The sequence below is a fragment of the Panthera pardus genome, unplaced genomic scaffold, assembly GCF_024362965.1.
Source record: "Panthera pardus isolate Hobbes unplaced genomic scaffold, ASM2436296v1 HiC_scaffold_11, whole genome shotgun sequence".
In the NCBI taxonomy this organism is placed as follows: domain Eukaryota; kingdom Metazoa; phylum Chordata; class Mammalia; order Carnivora; family Felidae; genus Panthera; species Panthera pardus.
The window spans coordinates 98,261,500-98,282,841 of NW_026526666.1; the positions used below are offsets into that span (position 1 = coordinate 98,261,500).

At 47.4% G+C, this 21,342-nt stretch overlaps 1 protein-coding gene across 3 annotated transcripts in view; it reads right to left on the minus strand.

Moving 5' to 3' along the window:
• Positions 1–21,342, minus strand: part of DISP3 (dispatched RND transporter family member 3) — a 55,251-nt gene that overhangs the window by 19,087 nt on the left and 14,822 nt on the right. For 2 of the 3 annotated variants that reach the window (XM_053898973.1, XM_053898974.1), the window contains exons 2-9: positions 15,188–16,286; positions 14,043–14,262; positions 4,549–4,685; positions 3,540–3,674; positions 3,075–3,235; positions 1,685–1,824; positions 584–732; positions 200–361 (exon numbers count right to left, since the gene is read on the minus strand). In XM_053898973.1, coding sequence (XP_053754948.1) covers positions 200–361; positions 584–732; positions 1,685–1,824; positions 3,075–3,235; positions 3,540–3,674; positions 4,549–4,685; positions 14,043–14,262; positions 15,188–16,283 — 2,200 coding nt within the window. In that variant the 5' untranslated portion in view covers positions 16,284–16,286. The remainder of the gene's footprint in view (positions 1–199; positions 362–583; positions 733–1,684; positions 1,825–3,074; positions 3,236–3,539; positions 3,675–4,548; positions 4,686–14,042; positions 14,263–15,187; positions 16,287–21,342) is intronic. The other variant, XM_053898975.1, reaches the window with a different exon arrangement.

Sequence of the window (21,342 nt, forward strand, 5' to 3'; positions counted from 1 at the left end):
GGGGGCTCTGCTCTCCCACCCAGCATGATGACTGGAGCATAGTAGATGCTTAATAAACAACAGCTGTTGTGGGACCGGCTCCATTCTACACAGGAAGTGGGGAGGCCCAGAGAGTGAGACACTAACCCAGGTTCGTTTGCAGGAGGGGGCTGGGATCCCACCGCAAGACACAGGGGAAGGAGGGTGGAGAGCCACTTACCCACGATCACCCAGCGGCTCTTGACGGCTGACCACAGAGCCCAGTGGTACAGCAACTCCTGCAGCTGGGCAATGAGCTGGCCCCGGCTGCCCCTGTCGGGTGCTGGCTGTAGGCTCTCCGAGGGCACAGACACCAGGGACACGTCTCCCAGCTCCAGCGACACTGCCAGGCAGAACAGCGGCCCATCAGAGGCCTGACCCAAACACCCATCAAAGCCCACCCACGTCCCCGCCCTCCCTAGGGAAGCCCAAATGCTCGAGGGGGATCCCCAAGGGCCATCAGGATCCGCCTGTCCTCAAATCACTTCGTCGAAAGTGACCTTCCTGGCAGATACAGCCCCGGGTCCCGCCAGGGTCAGCAGGGCAGGCCTGTGCCGGAACTCACCTGGCTCCTCCTCCACATTCAGCAAGGGGATGTCATCATCGAGGTAGGGCATGGGGCCCTGGGTGGGGCTGCCCCCAGCCCGCTCGGGGGCGGCAAACACGTCCCCGGGGAGGTGCAGGGAGCTCTTGCGGCCACATTTCTGGTGGCAGCTACGGACAGAGTCGGGGAGAGGGGTGAGCCCCAAGGGCCCCAGGTGTGCCAGGAGGGTGGGGCAAGCCCCCCCTCACCTCCAGCCTCCGCCCACCACATGAGCCCGGGCCTCAGGCTGCTGCGGACATCTCCCGAGGACACGCGTCACAGACTCCCAGGAGCCTGTTGTCTGGTTCCTTCCCGGTGCCATCTGCCCCCCAGACCCTCGGTGCCCCCCTTCCTCTGGACAAAGGGTGACAGCAGCCATGACCCAGGGAGAGGGACCCCCGCCCTGGTGTGCCCTGCCCCAAGCCCAGAGCCCCTGTCATTCCCAGCACCCAAGCCCAGCCAGCCACCCAGGCCAGACCCCATGTGGCCTCCCCCGCTCTCCCTCCTTGCCCCACCACTCGGGCCGTGAGACCCCAACCCCCGACCTCTGGCAGCAACCGTGGCCCTGACCCGTTCACGTCTGCACACAGCTCACTGTGTCTAAATATGTTTCTCCACCAAGAGGAGAAGCCTGGGGACATTTAGTATGGCACCTGGGCATGGGGTCTGGTCAGATTACGAGGTTTTAATCTCAGCTCTGCTGCCTACTGAATGGGTGAGCTTGAGAATGTCACCCACCCTCTCTCAGCCCTTGTTTCCTTGTGGGTAAGACCAGCAAAACAAGGGAACCCAGCTCCGAGGGTCCCGGGGACGGGGAGGCGGTGGGAATAAGGTCTTGTGCAAAAGTGCTCTGCCCACTTCCTGGCACGGAGCAGGTAATCACAAATGGTGACTATCAGGGAGGGTTCTCTTCTCCTTCCTTGGTCCCCCGGTAGCACCCAGCATAGAACTGGGCATACAGAAGGTGCTCAATAAAGGATCACAGAGCTTGTAGAAGAGAAGGTGGTATGCTGAGTGGCCCCAGAGGACATGCCCCCTCCCCCTCACCCCCCCTCCCCACCGCGCCTCTGCCCACCTGCTCACCTGGTCTGGCAGGCACTCTCCAGTGGTGCCATGTAAAGGCTCCAGATGCCCAGGGCAGCAGGCATGGTGAACAGCACAGCCAGCCAGCAGCAGGACACGATGAGAGACATGAACAGGCCAAAGTCATGGACGGCCGGGATCTGGCAATGGAGAGGCAAGGGTGGGATGTGAGGCTGGTCAGGCCTGGAGCCCAGGGAGTCTGAGACCCTGCAGCCGGACCACCTCCAGAACGAGACGGGATGAGGAGGCTCAGGCTGCCAGGCTGCCAGCCACGGGAACTAGGAGGACGTCAAAAGGCAAGGGCTGGTGTCAGGGGACCCAGCAGGGGAGGGACACTCCTAGCTCTGGGTCGGAGGCTGGTGTCCATGCTGCAGCCCACTGGCCACAGCGGTGCCTGACTCGGAGCAGGTGCTCGATAGCAGTCATTCCAGGAGCGACTGACGATCAGAGGAAGACAGCATGTTAGACACCAGGCCGTGTGTTAATGAGGGTAAGGAAGAGAATGTTCACATATGCTCCTGGGGCCGAGGAACAACGGGTGTGCTCCAGGGTGTCCAGGGACCCTCACAGGGATGTGGCGCTCAGAAGGAAACTGTAACCAACAGCAGACAAGCCTTCACTGTTTGTGAAAAACTTGGGACAATCATCTCCTTTTAGTCTCTGAATAAGCTACACAGGGGGAAGTGAGGCTCAGAGAGGTCTGGAGGTCACGTGGCCCATCACAAAGGTGGAACTAGAGCCCAGCTCTGTCTGTGTTCTGGATGCAGTTCTCTAGCACGGCCTGGATAATCCCAAAGCATCTAGTGGTTTCTCGATGAGACACGCGGCCCAGGTCATTAAATGTTTTGAAGGCTCAGGTGGGCTCACTGCCTTTCAGGTTCTGTCAGCACCAAGGCCCTGGCCCCAACACAGACCCTTCTCCTGAGCTCAACTCAGAGGCCTGAAGGAGCATGGGGCCAGGGGAGAGGGACGTCAGCGAGAGGGGTGACAACACAGTGTGAAGCCGGTGGTTGGAAAAAGCTCTAGACGGAGGGTCAGGGGACTTGATAGGCCACCATTTACCAGTTGTGTGACCTTGGGGAAGTTGCTCTACCTCTCTGGGCCTCAGTTTCTGTATTTGGAAAATAAGGATGTAATTGTACCTTCGTCCTATGTCTTGAAAACTAAATGTGGAAGAGCTTTGGAAATTGCCACATACCCTTCAGGGCAGAAGTTGGATGACTACCATTTGTTAAGTTCTAGTAATGGTGACTAGTAGCCAGAATGGTGTCTAGGGACATGGCAAGTGCCTTGAGGCAAAAGCTATGTGGGGCATGTGGGAGGAGCAGAGTCCAGGGCTCATGGTGGGGGGAAGGAGGAGGCGGGGCCAGGGACAAAGGCAGTCTCGCACCTGGGAGAAGACATTAGCTGCATAGGCAGCGGCCGTGGTCAGGGAGGTGAAGAAGGTGGCCTTGCCTGCCGTCTGGATGGTGTGGATCATCCGCAGCTGTGGGTCTTCCAGGTGGGTGGCCTGGCGGTAGGTGTTGATGAATACAAAGACATCGTCCACACCTATGGGAGGGAGTCCCAGGCCAGCAGGGGCAGGCTCAGGATCATTTTGCTATATCCAGAATCAGGCCCAAGCTGGGCCTAGCCCAATCCTGAGTCTGCCCCAAGAGGTCAGGCTTCAGGGGAGTCCTCCTTCTCAGTCTGGAGTTTGGAAAGACCCATCCAACTTTGGCTCTACCCACTCGAAATCCAAGCCCTGCCCTTCATTCTCCCTGCCCTCCCCAGCCCCTGTCTCCAGAACGAGGCCCCTGTTTCCAGATCTTGGCCTCCTTTCCACCTTTCCCACCATGCCACAGAAACAACTCACCAATGCCCACTATCACAAAAGCAGCCACCCCGTTGAGGATGCCCAGGTACTGGATTCCAAAGACCACATGGTACAGGAAGAGAGCCACCAAGCAGCTGAGGCCGATGCTGGCAATCCCGAAAAAGGACAGGAACACTGGGCAGGGCAAGAGGGGATACAGTGGGAGGATCCAGCAGAACACACACCCTTCAGGGACACAGCTGGGTCCTGTGGCAGCCCTGCACTACCCTGGGTGTGCCCTGCACAGTTCTCACGCCCAGAAAGAAGGGGCCAGGCAGGAGCCCGAGTGGCAGAGGAAGCCACCTGAGTAGGTGGTTCATAGGCCCTCATCTTTGCAGAACCTACCTCAATCGCTAGTAGGGAATTATTATGTGTTTAACATCTGTCACCCCAGTAGACTAGAGGTTCCGTGGGGGTAGGAAATGTGTTGGTGATATTCACCACTGTATCCCTGGCATCTCAGAGCATCTGACACATAGTTGGTGCCCAATTAATATTTGTTACATGGACGAATGAGTGTCTTTTCCATTTGTGAAGGTATTACTAATCTGTTGTTCACCTGGGCAATAGAGAGTACCCACTGTATATGCAGTGAGAAGCAGCCAGGGTACATGGAAAGATGATGCTGTTAAAGTGACCTTGGGGACAGAAGGGCAGCTGCACTGGGACTGTAAAACAGGCTACAGAATAATCCATAAAGAAGGGTCCAGTACTCCAGACTCCCCAAAACCAAATTTTTAGCAAGAAAACGATGGTCAAAGGGCAAAAGGTTAACCACGTGAGGTCCCAGGAGCAGGGGCCCTCAGGTATGGCCCAAACTGCCTCTGGACCTCAGTCCACCTGCCTGGGGTTGGAAGGTGATTTCTGAGCACCCTTCCCCAGATTCCTTTGACGCAATGGATTTGAGATGATTTCTGGCATTCTGGAGAAGGCAGGCTTTGGCCGGACAGGAGCACACAGGAAGGAGAGAAAGGGGCTGGCTCCTGCTGGGCCTTCCAAGGAGGCCTACCTGAGCAGGAGGTGAGAATGTAGACGAGGGCAGCAATACAACTGCTGCTGATGAAGGCCAGGAGCATGTCATTGTTGAAGGTTCTGCGCACCTCGTAATCAAAGAGGTCTGTCCCCCCATACAGAACCTGGACTTTGCTGGAAGGGGAGAGGAAAGACAGAAGTGGGTTGTACTGTTGATACTTGGAAGAGGAGCAGGAGCTACCCACCCCCACAGGGCTCTTTACCTTGGCTCCATGTTAAATCACCTGGGGGCTTCCAAAACTCCTGATGCCCAGGCCGTACTCTAGACAAATTAAACCAGAATTTCTGGGGTGGGGCTGAGTCATCAGTATTTAAAAATCTCCCAGGTGATTCAAACGTACAGTCAAGGTTGAGACCCTGCTCAACACAGATAATAATCAATTATAGTCAAATACTACATCATTTCCCAATACTCAATTATTCACTGCAAAATTCTAAATTCAAACCAGCTTCCACTTATGCAGTTTTACACTGCTATTCAGTGTGCACTTAACACAAGCTATTCTTCATAATAACAAAAATGTTAACCGGGCTGGTCAAGTAGAGTTTTAAAATACAAACAGGAGTGATATCTGCTTCTGGACACGATGCAGTGATAAGATGAAATCTAGATTTACCCTCCCCATAAAACTAACAAAAAAATAAGAGAAACTATATAAAACAAGAATCGGGACATGAGACAACACAGGATGATGATTCTTGAGAGATGAGAAGCAAAATGGGCCCTATGGTTATCCTGACTAACGGCCTTGAGAGTTGCTGGGTCTCAGTGTAACCTTATACATAGATTATGGGGCTCCCCAAAGGAGGCTGAAATTTTTCCAAACTTGATGGAAAACTATAAACCCACTGATTTAAGAAGCTGGAGCAACAAACTCCAAGTACAAAAAAAAAAAATGAAATGAAATGACAATAATGCACATCATAACCAAATTTTTTCAAAACCAGTGACCAAAAGAAAGTCTTAAAAGCAGCCTGAGGAAAAAGGCGCATCACATACAGAAGGACAAAAATAAGAGAGACTTCTCATCAGAAACAAGTGCTAGTGAGACAATAATGGAGCAGCATCTTTTACCTATTGGGAAAAACATCGACCCAGAATTCTATACCCAGCAAAAATATACTTCAAAAGCAAAGGCAAAATAAAGACTTTTTCATTTTTTATTTTATTTTAATTTTAAAGTTTATTTATCTTGAGAGAGACAGAGACAGCATGAGCAGAAGAGGGGCAGAGAGAGAGAGAGAGAGGGAGAATCCCAAGCCTGATGTGGGGCTTGAACTCATGAAACCATGAGACCATGACCTAAGCTGAAACCAAGAGTTGGCCACTTAACCAACTGAGCCACCCAGGCGCCCCAGTAATACATGAAAGCAGAAGGAATTAATCTCCAGGATCCCTGCACTATAAGAGATGTTAAAGTAAATCCTTCAGGTACAAAGAGAATAACAGATGGAAATATGGATCTATACAAAGGAATAAAATGGATTAAAAATGGTAATGATATGAACAAATATAAAATATTTTCTTATTGCTTATTTAAGTTTCTTTATAAGATAATTGACCACTTGAGCAAAAATAATAATGTAGTGTGGTGTTGATAACACACATGAAAATAAAATACATGAGAACAATACATAGAGGCTGGGAGGAAAGAAATGGTAGCATACTACTGGAAGTGTCTTACACTATACACAAAGTGGTAAAATGTCATCTGAAGGTAGCCTGTGATAATCTAAGATTATATACTATAAACCCTAAGCAACCATTAAAATAAAAAGTTATAGCTAAAAGACTAACAAATGAGGGGCACCTGGGTGGCTCAGTCAGTTAAGTGTCCTACTTCGACTCAGGTCATGATCTCGTGGTTCATGAGTTTGAGCTCTGCATTGGGCTCTGTGCTGACAGCTCAGAGCCTTGAGCCTGCTTCAGATTCTGTGTCTTCCTACCTCTTTGCCCTTCCTCTGCTTGCTCTCTGTCTCTCAAAAATAATTAAATGTTAAAAAAACTTTAAAAAAAGACTAACAAAGGAAATAAAACATAATAATAAAAAAACATGGAATCAGTCCAGAAGAAGGCAAAAGAAAAGAAAAGGGGAACAAAGAGAGACTTAAGTCTAGCCATATTAATAACTGCATTACCTATAAATGGTCTAAACACCCCAATTAAAAGGCAGAGACAGACTAGATTTTAAAAAAAGCAAGACCTAGAAGCTTACAAGAAGCCCACTTTAAGCATAGAAACAAATAGGTTAAAATATTTAAAAAAGAAAAATATATGACATGCTAACTCAAATCAAAAGGAAGCTGGAATGGTTATATTAATAACAAATGAAATAAATTTCAGAGCGAAGAATATTACTAGGGATAAAGAAGACAATTTCAAAATGATAAAACGTTTGATTCATCAAGACAACACAATCAACCAACTTGACCTGATAGGTATTTATTAAACACCCCACTCATCAACAGCAGAATATGTATTCTTTTTAAGTGCACAAGGGAACATTTAGTAAGATAGACCACAATCTGGACCAAAAACAAGACTCACTAAATTTAAAAGGACTGAAGTCATACAAAGTATGTTCTCTGACCACAAATGAATTAAATTAAAAATCAGCCACAAAATGATATCTGGAAAATTCCCAAATATTTGGAAACTAAATAACATACTTTTAAATAACACACAGGTCAAAAAAGAGATCGAAGGGGAAATAGAAAGTATTTTGAATTGAATGAAAATGAAAACACAACATGTGAAAATCTGTGGGATATGCTAAAACAGTACCAAAAGGGAATTTATAGCAATAAATGCCTGTATTGGAGAAGAAGAAACATTTCAAGTTAATGGCCTCAGCTTCTACTTCAAAAAAGTAGAACAAGATAAAAATTACATGTAAAGTAGGCAGACAAAAGGAAATAACAAAGATCAGAGAAGCTAATGAAATACAAAACAAAACCAATAGAAAAAAAAATCAGAGAAATCTAAAGCTAGTTCTTTGAGAAGGTTAAAAAAAATTTGATAAACCTCTAGTCAGAATGATCATGAAAAAAGAGAAAATACACAAGAAAGATGTGACATCACTACAGTTTTACAGATATTTAAAAGATAGTAAAGGAATATTATGAACCACTTCCTACCAACAAATTTGACAATTTAAATGAAATGGACAGATTTAATGTTAGACTCAAAACTACCAAAGCTCATGCAGGAAGCAATAGCTAACTTTAATAGCCCTATCTATGTATATTAAAAAATTCTTCCCATAAAGAAAATTTCAGGCCCAGACAGTTTTATTGATGAATTCTATCACATATTTAAGGAAGAAAGAATACTAGTTCTATGCAAACTCTCCAGAACACTAAAGAGAATACTTTCCAACTCATTCTATAATAGCAGAATTACCCTGATACCAAAATAGGACAAATACATTACAAGGAAACTACAGCCCAATATCTATGTTGAACATATTGTGCCCATGAACACAAAATACAAACAGAATACAAAATACAAAATAGAATCTAACACTATATAAAAAAGAAACTATATCATGACCAAGAGCTGGGGGGGCTTGGGTTGCCCCAGGAATGTAAGCTTAGCTTAACATTAAAAACTCAATCAATGTTATTCACTACATTAAACCAAAAAAGAAAAATTGTATGATCTCTCTTTAGACACAGAAAAAACATTTGAAAAAATTCAATATTCATTATTGATTAAAAAAAAAAAAGCTACCAGCAAATTAGGGATAGAGGGAGCCTTTTTAACCTGATTAAGGACACCTACAAAAACCCTATGTACTTTTGATTAGGAATAAGACAAGAATGTCCTCTCTCATTACTTTTATTCAACCTTATACTGGAGGTTCTAGCTAGTGCAATCAGCCAAGAAAGAAAAATAAAAGGCATCTAACTTGGAAAGGAAGAAGTAAAACTGGTTTTATTAGCATAAGATATAATTAACTATGTAAAAAATCTAATGTAATTTACCAAAAAACTTCTAGAACTACTAAGGGAGATTAGCAAGGTTACAGGATACAAAATCAATTATATTACTATATACTAGTATGAACAATTGAAAATTAAAATTAAGAAAATTATACCATTTACAACAGCATAAAAACATGAAATAGGGATACATCTGACAAAAGATGTATATACTACATTCATGGGTAAGAAGACTCAATATTGTTATGATGTCAGTTCTCAAGTTGATTTATGGATTCAGCACAGCCATAATCAAGATCCCAGCAGACATTTTTTTTTCCTGGAGAAACAGACAAGTGAATTCTAAAATTCAAATAGAAATTCAAAGGACCTAAAATAACTAAAATAACTGTAAAAAAGAATAAAGTTGGGAGGCTTAACAGATTTGTTATAAAGACAAGATTTGGTATAAAGCTACCAAAATTAAGGCAGTGTGGTACTCATGTGCAAATAAAGAAACAGATTGATGGAACAGAACAGAGAGTCCAGAAATTAACTTATATATCTATGAACAATAGATTTTTGTCCTAGGTACAAAGGCAATCTTTGTTGAAGGAATAATCCTTTTGACAGGTGATGTTTGAACAACTGGATATCTGTATAAAAATATGTGGCATCTTGGGGTGCCTGAGTGGCTCAGTTGGTTAAGCAACCGACTTCAGCTCAGGTCATGATTTCACGGTTTGTGAGTTCAAGCCCCGTGTTGGGCTCTGTGCTGACAGCTCAGAGCGTGGAGCTCACTTCGGATTCTGTGTCTCCCTCTGTCTTCCCCTCCTTTTCTTGTGCTCTGTCTCTCACTCTGTCTCAAAAATAAATAAATGTTTAAAAAATTTTTAAAAATGTGGCATCTCCATACACTGGGTTACTGCTCAGCATCTAAAAATAATAAACTATCAATGGCTGCAATAACATGGATAGAACTTAAAGTAATTAGGCTGAAAGGGGTCAACCAAAAGAGTGTATACTATATGATGCCATGGATATAAAATTCTAGAAAATGAAAACCAGTATGCAGTAATAGAAAACAGAAAGTGGTGCCTGGGGTAGGGGTGGAGAGGCAAGAAGAGGCAGGATGGACTCATTAGCCAAGGGACATGAGGAAACTTTTGGGGGCGATGGATATGTTCACTATCTTGATTATGGTGAAGGTTTCATGGTATATACATGTGTCAAAACTAATCAAACTGTAAACTTTAAGTATGTGCAGTTGGTTGTATGTCAATTACATCTCAATAAAGCTGTTTTTAAAAACAGAACACTTAAAAGTAAAATAGAAAAGATCTCTGAATTATCTACTTTTTAAGTTATATAGATCAATTGATCTTTCATTAGAGTAGACAACTGAAAATTCAAACAATTTTTTTAATGTTTATTTGTTTTTGAGAGAGAGAGAGAGTGAGAGTGCACAACTGGAGGAGGGGCAGATAGAGAGGGAGACAGAGGATCTGCAGCAGATCTGTGCTGACAGCAGAGTGCCTTGATGCAGGGCTTGAACTCATGAACCATGAGATCATGACCTGACTCCAAGTTGGACTCTTAACCGACTGAGCTACTCAGGAGCCCCAAGAAATTGTTATTCATTCTACTCATTCATTCGTACAGCATTTATAGAGTGCCTTCTAAGTTCCAGGTCCTATTTTAGTTGCTGGCTATAAAAAGACACAGGCCCCAATTTTCACTCTCAGGTATAAAGGAATAGTTCATGGAAGACAAGTATTCCTGCCAAGAACTACTAAAAAGATAAAATTCAGAAATCATCTGTTTGATGACAGTAGAAGGTTCCTGAAGTAATGAGAAGTAGAGGGACTCCAGAAAGATTCCATAAAGGGAAGAACCTAGGAAAGGTAAGCCGTTCTACAGCTATTTTCACCCTGGAGGCATCTGCTGATTCTGAACACAGGCAGAAAGATGTGAAAATCGAGGCTAGGAGTCAGATGAACTAGCAGAGTTTCCCCTCAGCACTTTGGTTAAATACTGGAGCTGCATGAAGCATTAGGCTAGAAACCTAAGCAGAAAGCTTCTTTAAAAACGTGGCATGGAGTTTCTGTTGGTGTGTGTGTGTGTGTGTGTGTGTGTGTGTGTGTGTGTTTGTAGTTTTGAGAAACAAAGATTAGAGTTTGGAACTTGTTAGGGGAAAGAGTTCTGCAGAATACACCAGACTCCCAGTAGAAAGTCCTAGAGAACCAAGGGCAAACAAGGGGCAGACTGAGACTTTCCAGGGCTGCAAAACAGCCTTGACTCAACAAAATGGTTGGTTACTTAAGGTGATCAGTCACAACTCTGTCTGCCTAGTGGAAGGAATGATAGACTTTCTGTGCAGGAAATAATATCACCTGGACCTGTTTGTTTTTTTTATGCATAATGTTTATCGCTCAATAAAAATTACCAGGCATACTCATAGGCATGACCACATGACCAAAAACCAAGTGAAAGAACAGACTACAGAAACAAATCCACAGCTTATCCCTATGTTGAAAGTCGGCTGATAAGGACTTTAAAATAATGATAATTTAAAAAATAATAATAATATGTTTAAGGACAGACAGGATACTATGGACAAAATAAATAAAATGATGAATTTCACCAGGGATTTAGATAAATAACAAAGAATCAAATGGAAATTCTCCACAGAAAAACATACCATTAAAATGTCAACAGACATTAAGTGGCAGATTAAATATAACAAAAGACTGGATCAGTGAACTAGAACATCTAAAACACAGAAAGAAATGAAACATAGAAAGTAACAAAAACCAAAACATAGAAATGAAAAATAAAAAACCTAGACAAGATCCCTGAAAACACATGGGACTCAGTGAAAAAAAATCTAACATTTGTGTAATCAGAATCTTAAAAGGAAAAGAAACATAGAATGAGGTAGAAGCAATATTTGAAGCAGTGATAGCCAGGAAAACTCCCCAAACTGATGAAAGTTATCAATCTACAGATTCAAGAAGTTCTGTGCACCCCAAGCAGAACAAATTCAAGGAAAACTACACCTACATAACTCATGGTAAGACTGGTGAAGCCAAGGAGAAAAATCTTAAATGCAGCCAGAGAAAAAAAAGACAATTTTTCCAAGGAACAACAAAAATATTTACCGCTGACTTTTCCACAGGAATGATGGAAGTCAGAACACAATGGATTGACAGCTCTAAAGTACTAAAAGAAAATAACTACCAGCTTACAATTCTATACCAGCAGAAATATACTTCAAAAATGAAAGTAAAATAAAGATGTTTTCTAGGCAAAAACACAGAATTTATCCTCAGCAAATATGCACTTAAAAAACTATTAAGAAGAGGTCTATAGATACAAGGAAAATGATTCTAGGGGGAAACATGAAATTGTAGAAAGTAATGAAGAGCAACAGCAAAAGTAAATATGTGAGTAAATATAAATGAGTACTGACTTAGTAAAATAATGTGATATCATGCGGGGCTTCAATGTATCTAGAATTAAAATGCATGCAACAAAATGCAAAAGGCTAAAGGGTATAAAAGCAGTGAACATGTTCTAAGATTCTAATATTATCAGAGATGTAGTGAAAGTGATCATTTGTATTATTCTGTAGTTAAGTCAAGGTGCATGTTGCCATCTCTTGGGTAACCAGTCATAAAGTAGTAAAAAGATCCAATTATTCCAAAAGAAGATACTAAAGTCTATAGGGACTCTGCTTTTCATTGCTCCTATGAAGCTCTAGAGTAATGGGAACGGGAAGAGAGGCTTTTTTACCCAGGCAGAGGTTTTGTCTTAACAGCTGAACATATTACGCAGTGGTAGTTTTTGGTATTTGAACCCTAAAGATCCTCCTGCAGGCAGCCCCTCCCAGTTTCCCACCCTAGCCAAGTACGTTTCTCTGGAACACCTCTATTTGTTCATCCACCCCCACCCACCCACTCATTCATGCCCAAGATAAATTCCTACTAAGGGGTTCCTGGCACTGTCCTAGGGACCAGGCCTATAGAAAGAAGCCAGGAACAATCCCAGCCCGCAACAAACTCACACTCTCTTGAAACATAATGAAACTAAACCTTCCTCAAACTTTAACATGCAGACAAGTCATCTAGGATCCTGTAGGTCCAAGAAAGGCCTGGAGATTCTGCATTTATAACAACCCCCCAGGTGAAACAGATGCTGCTGATCTGAGGAATGCACTTTGAGTGACAAGGAATTAAACAGCTAAAATACAGACTGACAAGTGCCATGATGAAATTGTAGCTCAGAGAGGTGAAAGAGCTCATGGAAACTCCCAAGTGGACTAAGTCACCGGTATGTGACCTTAGACATATCTAACTCCAAAGCTCATGTATGCTCTTTCGTTCCTCCTCTAGTGAGAAGGAAGGGCATGGTGGAAGGGGGGTGGATTGGGCTTTCACTCCAGCTTCAGGGAAAAACCGCCCAGGCTGGATCTTAGTGGATGAGCAGGGGTTTGTTTAGCAAAGAAGCAGGGTCAGGAGAAGGTTCCTAGTGCAGCGACTGGCATAAAAACAAAAGGGGTAAGGGCTCTGGATTGGAAAGGTTGGCTTTTAGTGCCAATCCCACCACTTATGGGCTTTATAATTTGGACAACTCACTTAATAGGGCTGTGCCTCGATTTCCTCAACCATAAGATGGAGATGATCATAATAGCACCTGCCTCATTGGGTCGGTGTTGAGAATTAAATGAGATGGTGTGTATAAGGGGCTTATACCAGCACTGTGCCACATAAATGTTGGTTCTGATTATCATAGTTGTTGCTCAATGCAATGAATGAGTAATGGAAGGAACAAGGGTATTTCAGGCAGAATGATTCATTTGCCTGGAGCTGGCCTGTCAGGGCAGGGGACTGAGAAGCATCACAGTTACTGCCCATCAGGACTGATAGATGAACTATTTAATGCCCTTTCTGGGTGAGGAGGGGCCTACGTGTATTTTTAGACACATAGCCCAAGGTTTGGAGGACAACCAAAGCACCCACTACCTGAGAGCACCTTCACATCTCTTGGCTCACCTCCTCCTAATGCCTCCAGAAGGTATCAGGACTCATCATCCCCATTCTACAAGTAGGGAAACTGAGGCCCAGAGAAGTAGAGGCATATTTGCCAACTCTCTCTCTGGGTAGACGAGGCAGACAGGCCAATACTCCCTGGTCAGTACTCTTTCCAGAAAGCCCTCCAGGCACCATCTCAGGAGAAAAATCAATATCCAAGACTTCTTAGGCAAAAGCCCTGGGATTTCCTACCTCCTCCAAAGCTTTCATGTTCACTAACCATCAGCACTGATCAAGAAAAGGGGCTTTTTGAGCTGTCAGAGTGACAGTGAGGATGTATCTGGCTCTGCCCCTGATTCAGGAAGAAAGACTTCCTAGGGAGAAGGTTCAGGGGAGGTGATCTGGGGTTTATGAGAAAGAAACACTCGAAAGACAATTTCCTACCCTAACACAGCCCTTTCCTGATATACACAAGGACAAACAGACACTGCGTGCAGCTGGACCTCCTACCTACCTAGTAGACTGCTTGGCCAGCATGGCCACGTAGGTGACCACAAAGCTCTGAAACTTGGCCCGCTGCTCCTCCCAGCGATCGTCCACTGAGTAGTAGTTGGGCAGGGGTGCTCCAAAGAGGATCTCGCTGCGCAGTAGGGAGCTCTTGAGGTTTTCTGCAGAGAGGCCCTCGTCCACATACCAGTAGAACTCGGGGTGAGTCATGGCCAGCTCTAGGGAGCCTGCAGGGGCAGGGGTGGTGGCCCAAGGAGCTCAGAGGGCAGCTCCCCACAGCCCTCCATCAACATCATCCTGTCCTTCTTGCTAATCTCACTCCTTTCTAAGGAGGTGGCACTCCCCCTCAGGCTGCCTCCAGCTATCTCAAATGGAACAGAGCAACGGTTTAAAGAACTCACTGCCCAAGAGCAGCAGTCCCCCAAACCTGCTCAGGCAGCCTCCAATAAATTCACATTTTATTTGCATGTGAACCTCACCTAATTCCAAGGCTCAGTCTTTGCAGCCCTCGAGTTCCACCTTTCCATTACAGTCCCCATTCATCTGCCTAGAATCTTGCCCGTGTGCCCCTTAGAAGGCACACCCAAGCACCCAAGCCCCACCCCACGACCATTCTCTAGCCCCACCCCACCTTTCAAGTCTCATCCCTAAATTACTACAAACTAACCCCGCCTTGGTCTCCCTTCAACTTGTCTCTCTCCCTTATCTTCCTCTGATTAGATGCCCGGTCCTCTAACCACACCTGGGTTTCCCTCTAATCAAACTCATGCCCAAGCCCTACCCCACCCATTCTTTAACTGGCCAGTTTTCCACAATCCAGGTCTGCACCCAAACCTTCCTTGCCTCTCTCAGATCCCATCTCACATCCTACCCTGCTGCCAGTCTTTCGCTGTATCACCTTCAGGTCACGCCCAGCAGGCAGCTCGAGCCTGAGTCTGCCCACAGCGGAGTCCCACCCCATTCTCCTTCAGGTGTGAGTCCATGGCCAAATTTCCCATGGGTCTCTAAAGTACCTTCTCTCAATCTCATGAAGACCCGCCCTCAGCCTCACTGAGGCCCCGCCCCTTACAAGCCCCACCCACCCAAGGGCTCCACCTCTTACAAGGCCCTCCCCAGCAGGCTGTGTCCCCAGCCACACACAAGGCTGCTCACCCCGGATGTCGGCCAGGTCCTGGCCCATGCCATCATAGTAGATCTTGCCGCCTCTCTCAGTGGGGAAGAAGTAGGTCATGAGCGAGCTGGGTGGGGAGCAGTAGGAGTAGGACCCTAGTGGAAGGTCCTTGAGCACCTCATGGGGTTTCCAGCAGAACTCCCGGAAGCCCGGGTGGTCCATGATCTTGCGCTCAATCTCGTGGATTGTGACCAGCCGCTCACTGGTGAAAATGTTGCGCTCTGCGTCCCCACGGGCCAGGAAAATGAGCTCAATGCGCCAGTGCGCATGCGTCTGGGTGTTGGCGCTCACATAAGAACGTGAGTAGTCCCAGCGCGAGGCACCCCTGCGGACTCGGCTCTGATTGGCCGCAGCCACAGCACGGGGCGGGGTGCTGGGTTGGCACCGTCCATTCTTCTGCATGCCCTGGTTCGTTGGGCCTTCACTCTGGTTGGCTGCCAGATCCACCAGGGTTGGGGCCTCCCGCCGAAGACGCCCACTCCGATTGGCTGCTGGTTTCTGGTCTGCGGAAGTGTCAGGGGATATGCCTGGGCCACGCCTTGGGGCCGAAAAGACTGCCCGTGGGGGCCTGGTGACCGGTCGAGAGCGGTTGCCTAGATGCAGCTGCTGCAGCTGCTCTGAGATAAGGCGTTGGAGCGTCTCAGAAGTGAAGTCAGCCAAGTCGCGCCGGTTGCGCCCCCAGGACCCAAACTGGGACTTAAGCGCCAGCGCGAGGGCATCAAAACGCTGGGAGGCCTCATGGTTGCGGATCTCAAAGGCGTTGTAGGAGATGTCAATGTCCAGCGGCGGGTAGTAGAGGAACATGAAGGCCGACAGGGCCATGGGGATGCTGCAGCCCAGGAAGAGCACCAGCCCTGCACAGCAGGGATTTGTGAAAGCCCAGCCCAGGGTGCTCCAGAAGCCCGAGGCAGGCGGCCGGGAAGGCAAGGTCCAACGCCTCCAGCAACACTGCCCTCCTTTCCCAGCTCGGGGCCCTGGCTTCTGGGCCCTCCTAAAGGCCTCACCTGTTGCTTCCTCCTCTTCCTGCTCCTCCTCTAGCCACACGTCTTGCAGCAAGGGGTCATCCTCCGAGTCCATAGCCTACAGGAGAGGGAGAGGGTCAGCAGGCTAGAGAGAGGGAGAAGACGGTGTCCTGTGGCTGCAGTCGCCCAGCCCTGGGTATTAGCCCCGTCCACAAATACTGCGATGGAATTGCATCGCGTGGGCATGTAACTCAACTGAACTTCATCACTTGTACACGAAACAAAGAAAAACATGTTACTGGTCCATCACCTCCCCCAACTAGATCTTGGCTTTCGAGGCCACAGGAAAGGGAGAATCACAGCCCGTTTGCAAACAGAAGAGACATTCCTCCCTGTGTAAGGGATACTGGGGCGTGGGGGTGGGGGGTGGACTCTGACTACACACGATTTCTCAACTTCCTCTTCATGCTTTGATTCTAGAACTCATGGCCAACAGGAGGCGTTACTCCACTGCCATCACGTTTACTTATAGTTAGCAACTCTAAAGTAGATCTCCCCTATGACCCAGCAATAGCACTGCTAGGAATTTACCCAAGGGATACAGGAGTGCTGATGCATAGGGGCGCTTGTACCCCAATGTTTATAGCAGTACTTTCAACAGTGGCCAAATTATGGAAAGAGCTTAAATGTCCATCAACTGATGAATGGATAAAGAAATTGTGGTTTATATACACAATGGAATACTACGTGGCAATGAGAAAGAACGAAATATGGCCCTTTGTAGCAACGTGGATGGAACTGGAGAGTGTTATGCTAAGTGAAATATGTCATACAGAGAAAGACAGATACCATATGTTTTCACTCTTATGTGGATCTTGAGAAACTTAACAGAAGACCATGGGGGAGGGGAAGGGGGAAAAGTTAGAGAGGGAGGGAGGCAAACCATAAGAGACTCTTAAAAACTGAGAATAAACAGGGTTGATGGGGGGTGGGAGGGAGGGGAAAGTGGGTGACGGGCATTGAGGAGGGCACCTGTTGGGATGACCACTGGCTGTTGTATGGAAACCAATTTGACAATACATTTCATATGAAAAATAAATAAAATACCTTCTGAAGTATCAGGGTAGGAGGAAAGAACGTGGTCTTTGGAATCGGGAGTTTGGGTCCTGGTAAGGTGAACATTGGCAAGGCAGTAAACCTCTCTGAACCTCAATTTGTCGTCTATAAAACAGAGGTGGCCACTCCTGCCTCACACAGTTGTGAGGAGGGCTGCAGTCTGGGTAGTATATTAGTTACTATATCTGTCACGTAAGCAGATTTGTTTGCTCCCCTCTGGGGGCTGTAATGTGCCTAGCGGTCGCCCATGGATGGGGCTGTGCCAGAGCTGTCATAGCTCTCCTCAAGAACTCTCAATAGCTCCCCACCCCCTCTTTGGGACACTGCAGCTGCAGCCACTGTTTGTCAGGCTCAGGCCACTTAACATGCAGCGCCAGCAACATCAAACCTTTGGGCACGAGCAGGGGCCAGGCATCTGTCTCCCCAAGACTTGGGCACAAGCAGCAGGAGGGCCTGGCAGGAGAGGGCAGCCCGGGCAGCCTGAGGACTCCTGCAGGGTGGCCCGAAGGCAGGAGGCCTTCCGGCATCCCCGGGCATGGCCTGTTCCCCTTGTCCCTCCTGTCCTCAGTTTGGACGGGGAGAGACTCATTATCCAGTTAGACGCCAGGCAGCGAGAAGAGGAAGCTAATTATACCAGAGCTGGCTAATTAATGCTGCCTTTCCTATTAACATTCTCTAGAGTGCTCCATTTCAATTAGACGGTCTGTCCGGGAAGAGAGGGGGCTGCCGTCAGCCCAGAGAAAGTGAGGAAGAGAGGGTGAGGGGAAGGAGGGAAACAGAGACAGAGAGACAGGAAACGGGAGAGATGAGAGACAGAGACAGCTGGGAAGAGGAGACAGAGAGGAGAGGGGAATTGAGTGGGGGGTGGGCAGACAGAGATGCAAAAAGGGAAACAGAGAGGAGGGTGGGAGAAGAGGAGGGCAAAGCAGAAAACTTGAAAGGGAGAGAGGCCTGGAGGGGATGGGAACCGCTCCTGTAATATGCAAGAGTCCTATCCTAAGATGAGATCATTAAACTTCCCATTTGCGATGCCCTAAAGCATTCTGGCCGAGGGGACGCCATATGCTCCCAGGACCAATTTGTGTTAGCAGGAACTCCTGAGTGTGAACCAGAGGCAGCTCAGACTCACCCCATGTCCAAGGGGCAGAACTAAGTCTGCATGTGGAGGTGGGGGCAGGTGGGAGCTTCGCCCCCACTCCCAGCCTTGGAAGGAGGATGCTGATGGCAATATGGTGGAGAGGGAGGGACAAAGGCCACTTCTGCCTCTTTTTCTGGGGTCCATCCACCCTGCCCCCAGCCTCAGCCTGCCTTTCAAGATGTATAGTTTACGGTATGTTGATATGTGAGCGGGGGTCCAAGGCCAGGATTCTGGGTCACGGCAGCACTTCCTGAGGGATTTGGGGGATCCTGCTGTTGCACCGGCGAAGCCATTCCCTTCCCTAGGAGTCTAATGCATCTTTCAAGGTCTTGCTCAAGTGTCACCTCTGACAAGAAGCCTTCCCAGATCTGAAACCCCCAGCGACCCATCTAAACTTCTCACCACACTTAGGGGGTACAAATTACTCAGGGACAAGGAGGGAGAGGCAATATAGTAGGACATTAAGAGCTAAGGCTTTGGAGGCAGACAGATCTGGATGTCGGTCCCAGCTATACAATTTAGAGCAGGCGATGTATCCTTTCTGACCCTCAGTTTTCTCATCTATAAAATGGGGCTACCAGTAGTCATCATCACAGAGGTGATCAGATGATGTACACAGCAGGCTGACCACAGTGCCTGGTACATGTAAGTGCTTGGGAAATGACTGCTTCTGTTCTTTTATACTCTGCTCCTCCGCCAAGGCTGTGAACTGGAAGACTCACATGGCTCATTGCATTTGCCAAAGATGATCACAGCAATATCTCTCGTCTCATGTGCTTTTCTCATGGTATGACTGAGACTTCTCCCATCAAGAAGTAATGTCTGCATTCCTTCCCCTTGAATCCAGGAGCATGGGGGCTGTGACTGCAGCAGAAGTGGCTCTGAGCTTGGCAAATGGAGAGGCAGGCTTCCCCCCTGGCTCTCTTGGGATGCTTTGTCCTTGGAGCCCAGCTGCCATGCGGAGAGGAGGCCCAAACTAGCACAGGAAGGGAGACCACATGCGGGAGCTCCTGCTGACAGCCAGCATCAACCATCAGATATGTGAGTAAAGACACCACCGGCCAAGGAGTAACCCAAGCCTTCGTGTCTTCCCGGCTGAGACCCAAGTACCATGGAGTAGAGCTAAGCCACCGTCTCTTGTACCCTGTCCTGACCCACAGAGTCCAGGAGCATAATACACTGGTTGTCATACATCACTAAGTTTGGGGGATGATTGATTACATAGTAACAGTAACTGAACGATTATAATGGGTCCCTGTCCCCTACGTTTGACTCTGTGCCCTGCAGACAACATTTTCTGGATTGAAGTGCCCAGAAAATTGGGCACAGCCATTCTGCCTCCCAGTGAGAGCCCCGCAGCCGGGTGGACATGAACTCCAAGGGAGCAGGGACTTGGCTGTCATGTTCCCTGCTGGGGTTCTGGGTTTCGGATAGTTGTCGAATGAGGAAAGGTAAAGGAATCTCTGGAGAATCTGGATTAGGTATTAGAACTTCCCCCCGGGACAGAGGATGATCACCAAACAATATACACATGCAGCCGGGAGTATGGTTTCTTCTGCCTGGGGTGGGGAGGATCTTGAAGAGGGTGAAACGAACACACAAGAAGTGGACTCGATGAGTTCTTTGTCTCTCATGCCTCCCACCCCCACGCTTGTCTTCTCTACCTCTGGGAAGAAAAGCTGCCACGTGGGAAATGACACCAGATTGGTGGTTGACCACCACGGCTGCAGGCCTGGCTCAGCCATCAACTTTCTGTGTGGCCCTGGGCCTGTCCATCCGCTCCTGGGGCCCTGTCTCCCCCATCTGGCATTGGGATGGTAAAGCCTCAGGTCCCTCTAGTGGTGACTCCCGCCGAGCTGCAGAGAAGCCCTGGTCTGCAGGCCAGCGAGGGTGGGTGGGGTCTGAGAGACCCTCAGCAAACCCAGGGAGGCCTCAGCTCGCAGGTGGGGTCTGACAACAGCACCTCAGGGGACAACCACCTCCTCGGGCTTTTCCACAGGGTGGGCAGCAAATTGCACATTTCTTTTCCCTTCTCAAATAATGGGAATTGATTAGCCGAGCAAGGAGCTCCAGCTGCTCCATGGAAAGGCACTAAGGACAGCTTATGAGGGACCCGTCATGAGCCGACTTCCATTATGCCTTCACGGTCTTCATCATGGTAGGCCTGCTCAGTGCCCAACGTCCTCTCTGTCCTCCCCTGTCTCTCTCTGTCTCTGTCTCTCCTACATACACACACACACACACACACACACACACACACACACACTCAGAGATGGTCAGAATTGAACTCTGAGCCTCTCAGGGGCCCAGGAGACAAGGTGGAGACATCCACAAAAAAAGGTCTCCCTTCTCTTGGGGGAATCAAGAGGGGCAGGTGCCTGAAAGGGAATGGTAGGCCCTGGGGGGCCCAGGGAGGAACCTGGCCCAGTGTTAAGGGCCAGGCATGGGGCAATCCAAAGCCACATTTGAAGCATAATCTCAATATTATAACAGAAAAAACAAAATTCCACATGCATTAAAAGAAAAAAAAAACCACTTACAATGGTTATCTCTACCTGGGAGGATTATGGGTAATTTTCATTTTCTCCTTTATACTTGTCTATTTCCAATTTTTCTGCAATGATCAGGTGTAGCCTCACTTTTAGAATGAGAAAAAAAACCTTATTTAAAAATAGAATGTGTGTGTATGTGTGTGGAAGGGATTTTGTGAACAGCCTCCAACTCTTTGAGGAGTTAGGATAATAGGGCCTGGGAGGAGGGTTCTGTCCCCAAAGGAGAGCAAATGCGGAGGGGGGGTGACTGAGTTGCAGCAGGAGAGACCCTGGTTAGAAAACAGAAGGTCCTGGAAGAGAGGCAGCTGGCAAAGGCCAATGAGTGAGCGAATGTGGAAATCTCCTGTTCTCCTGAGATAAAGAGAGGG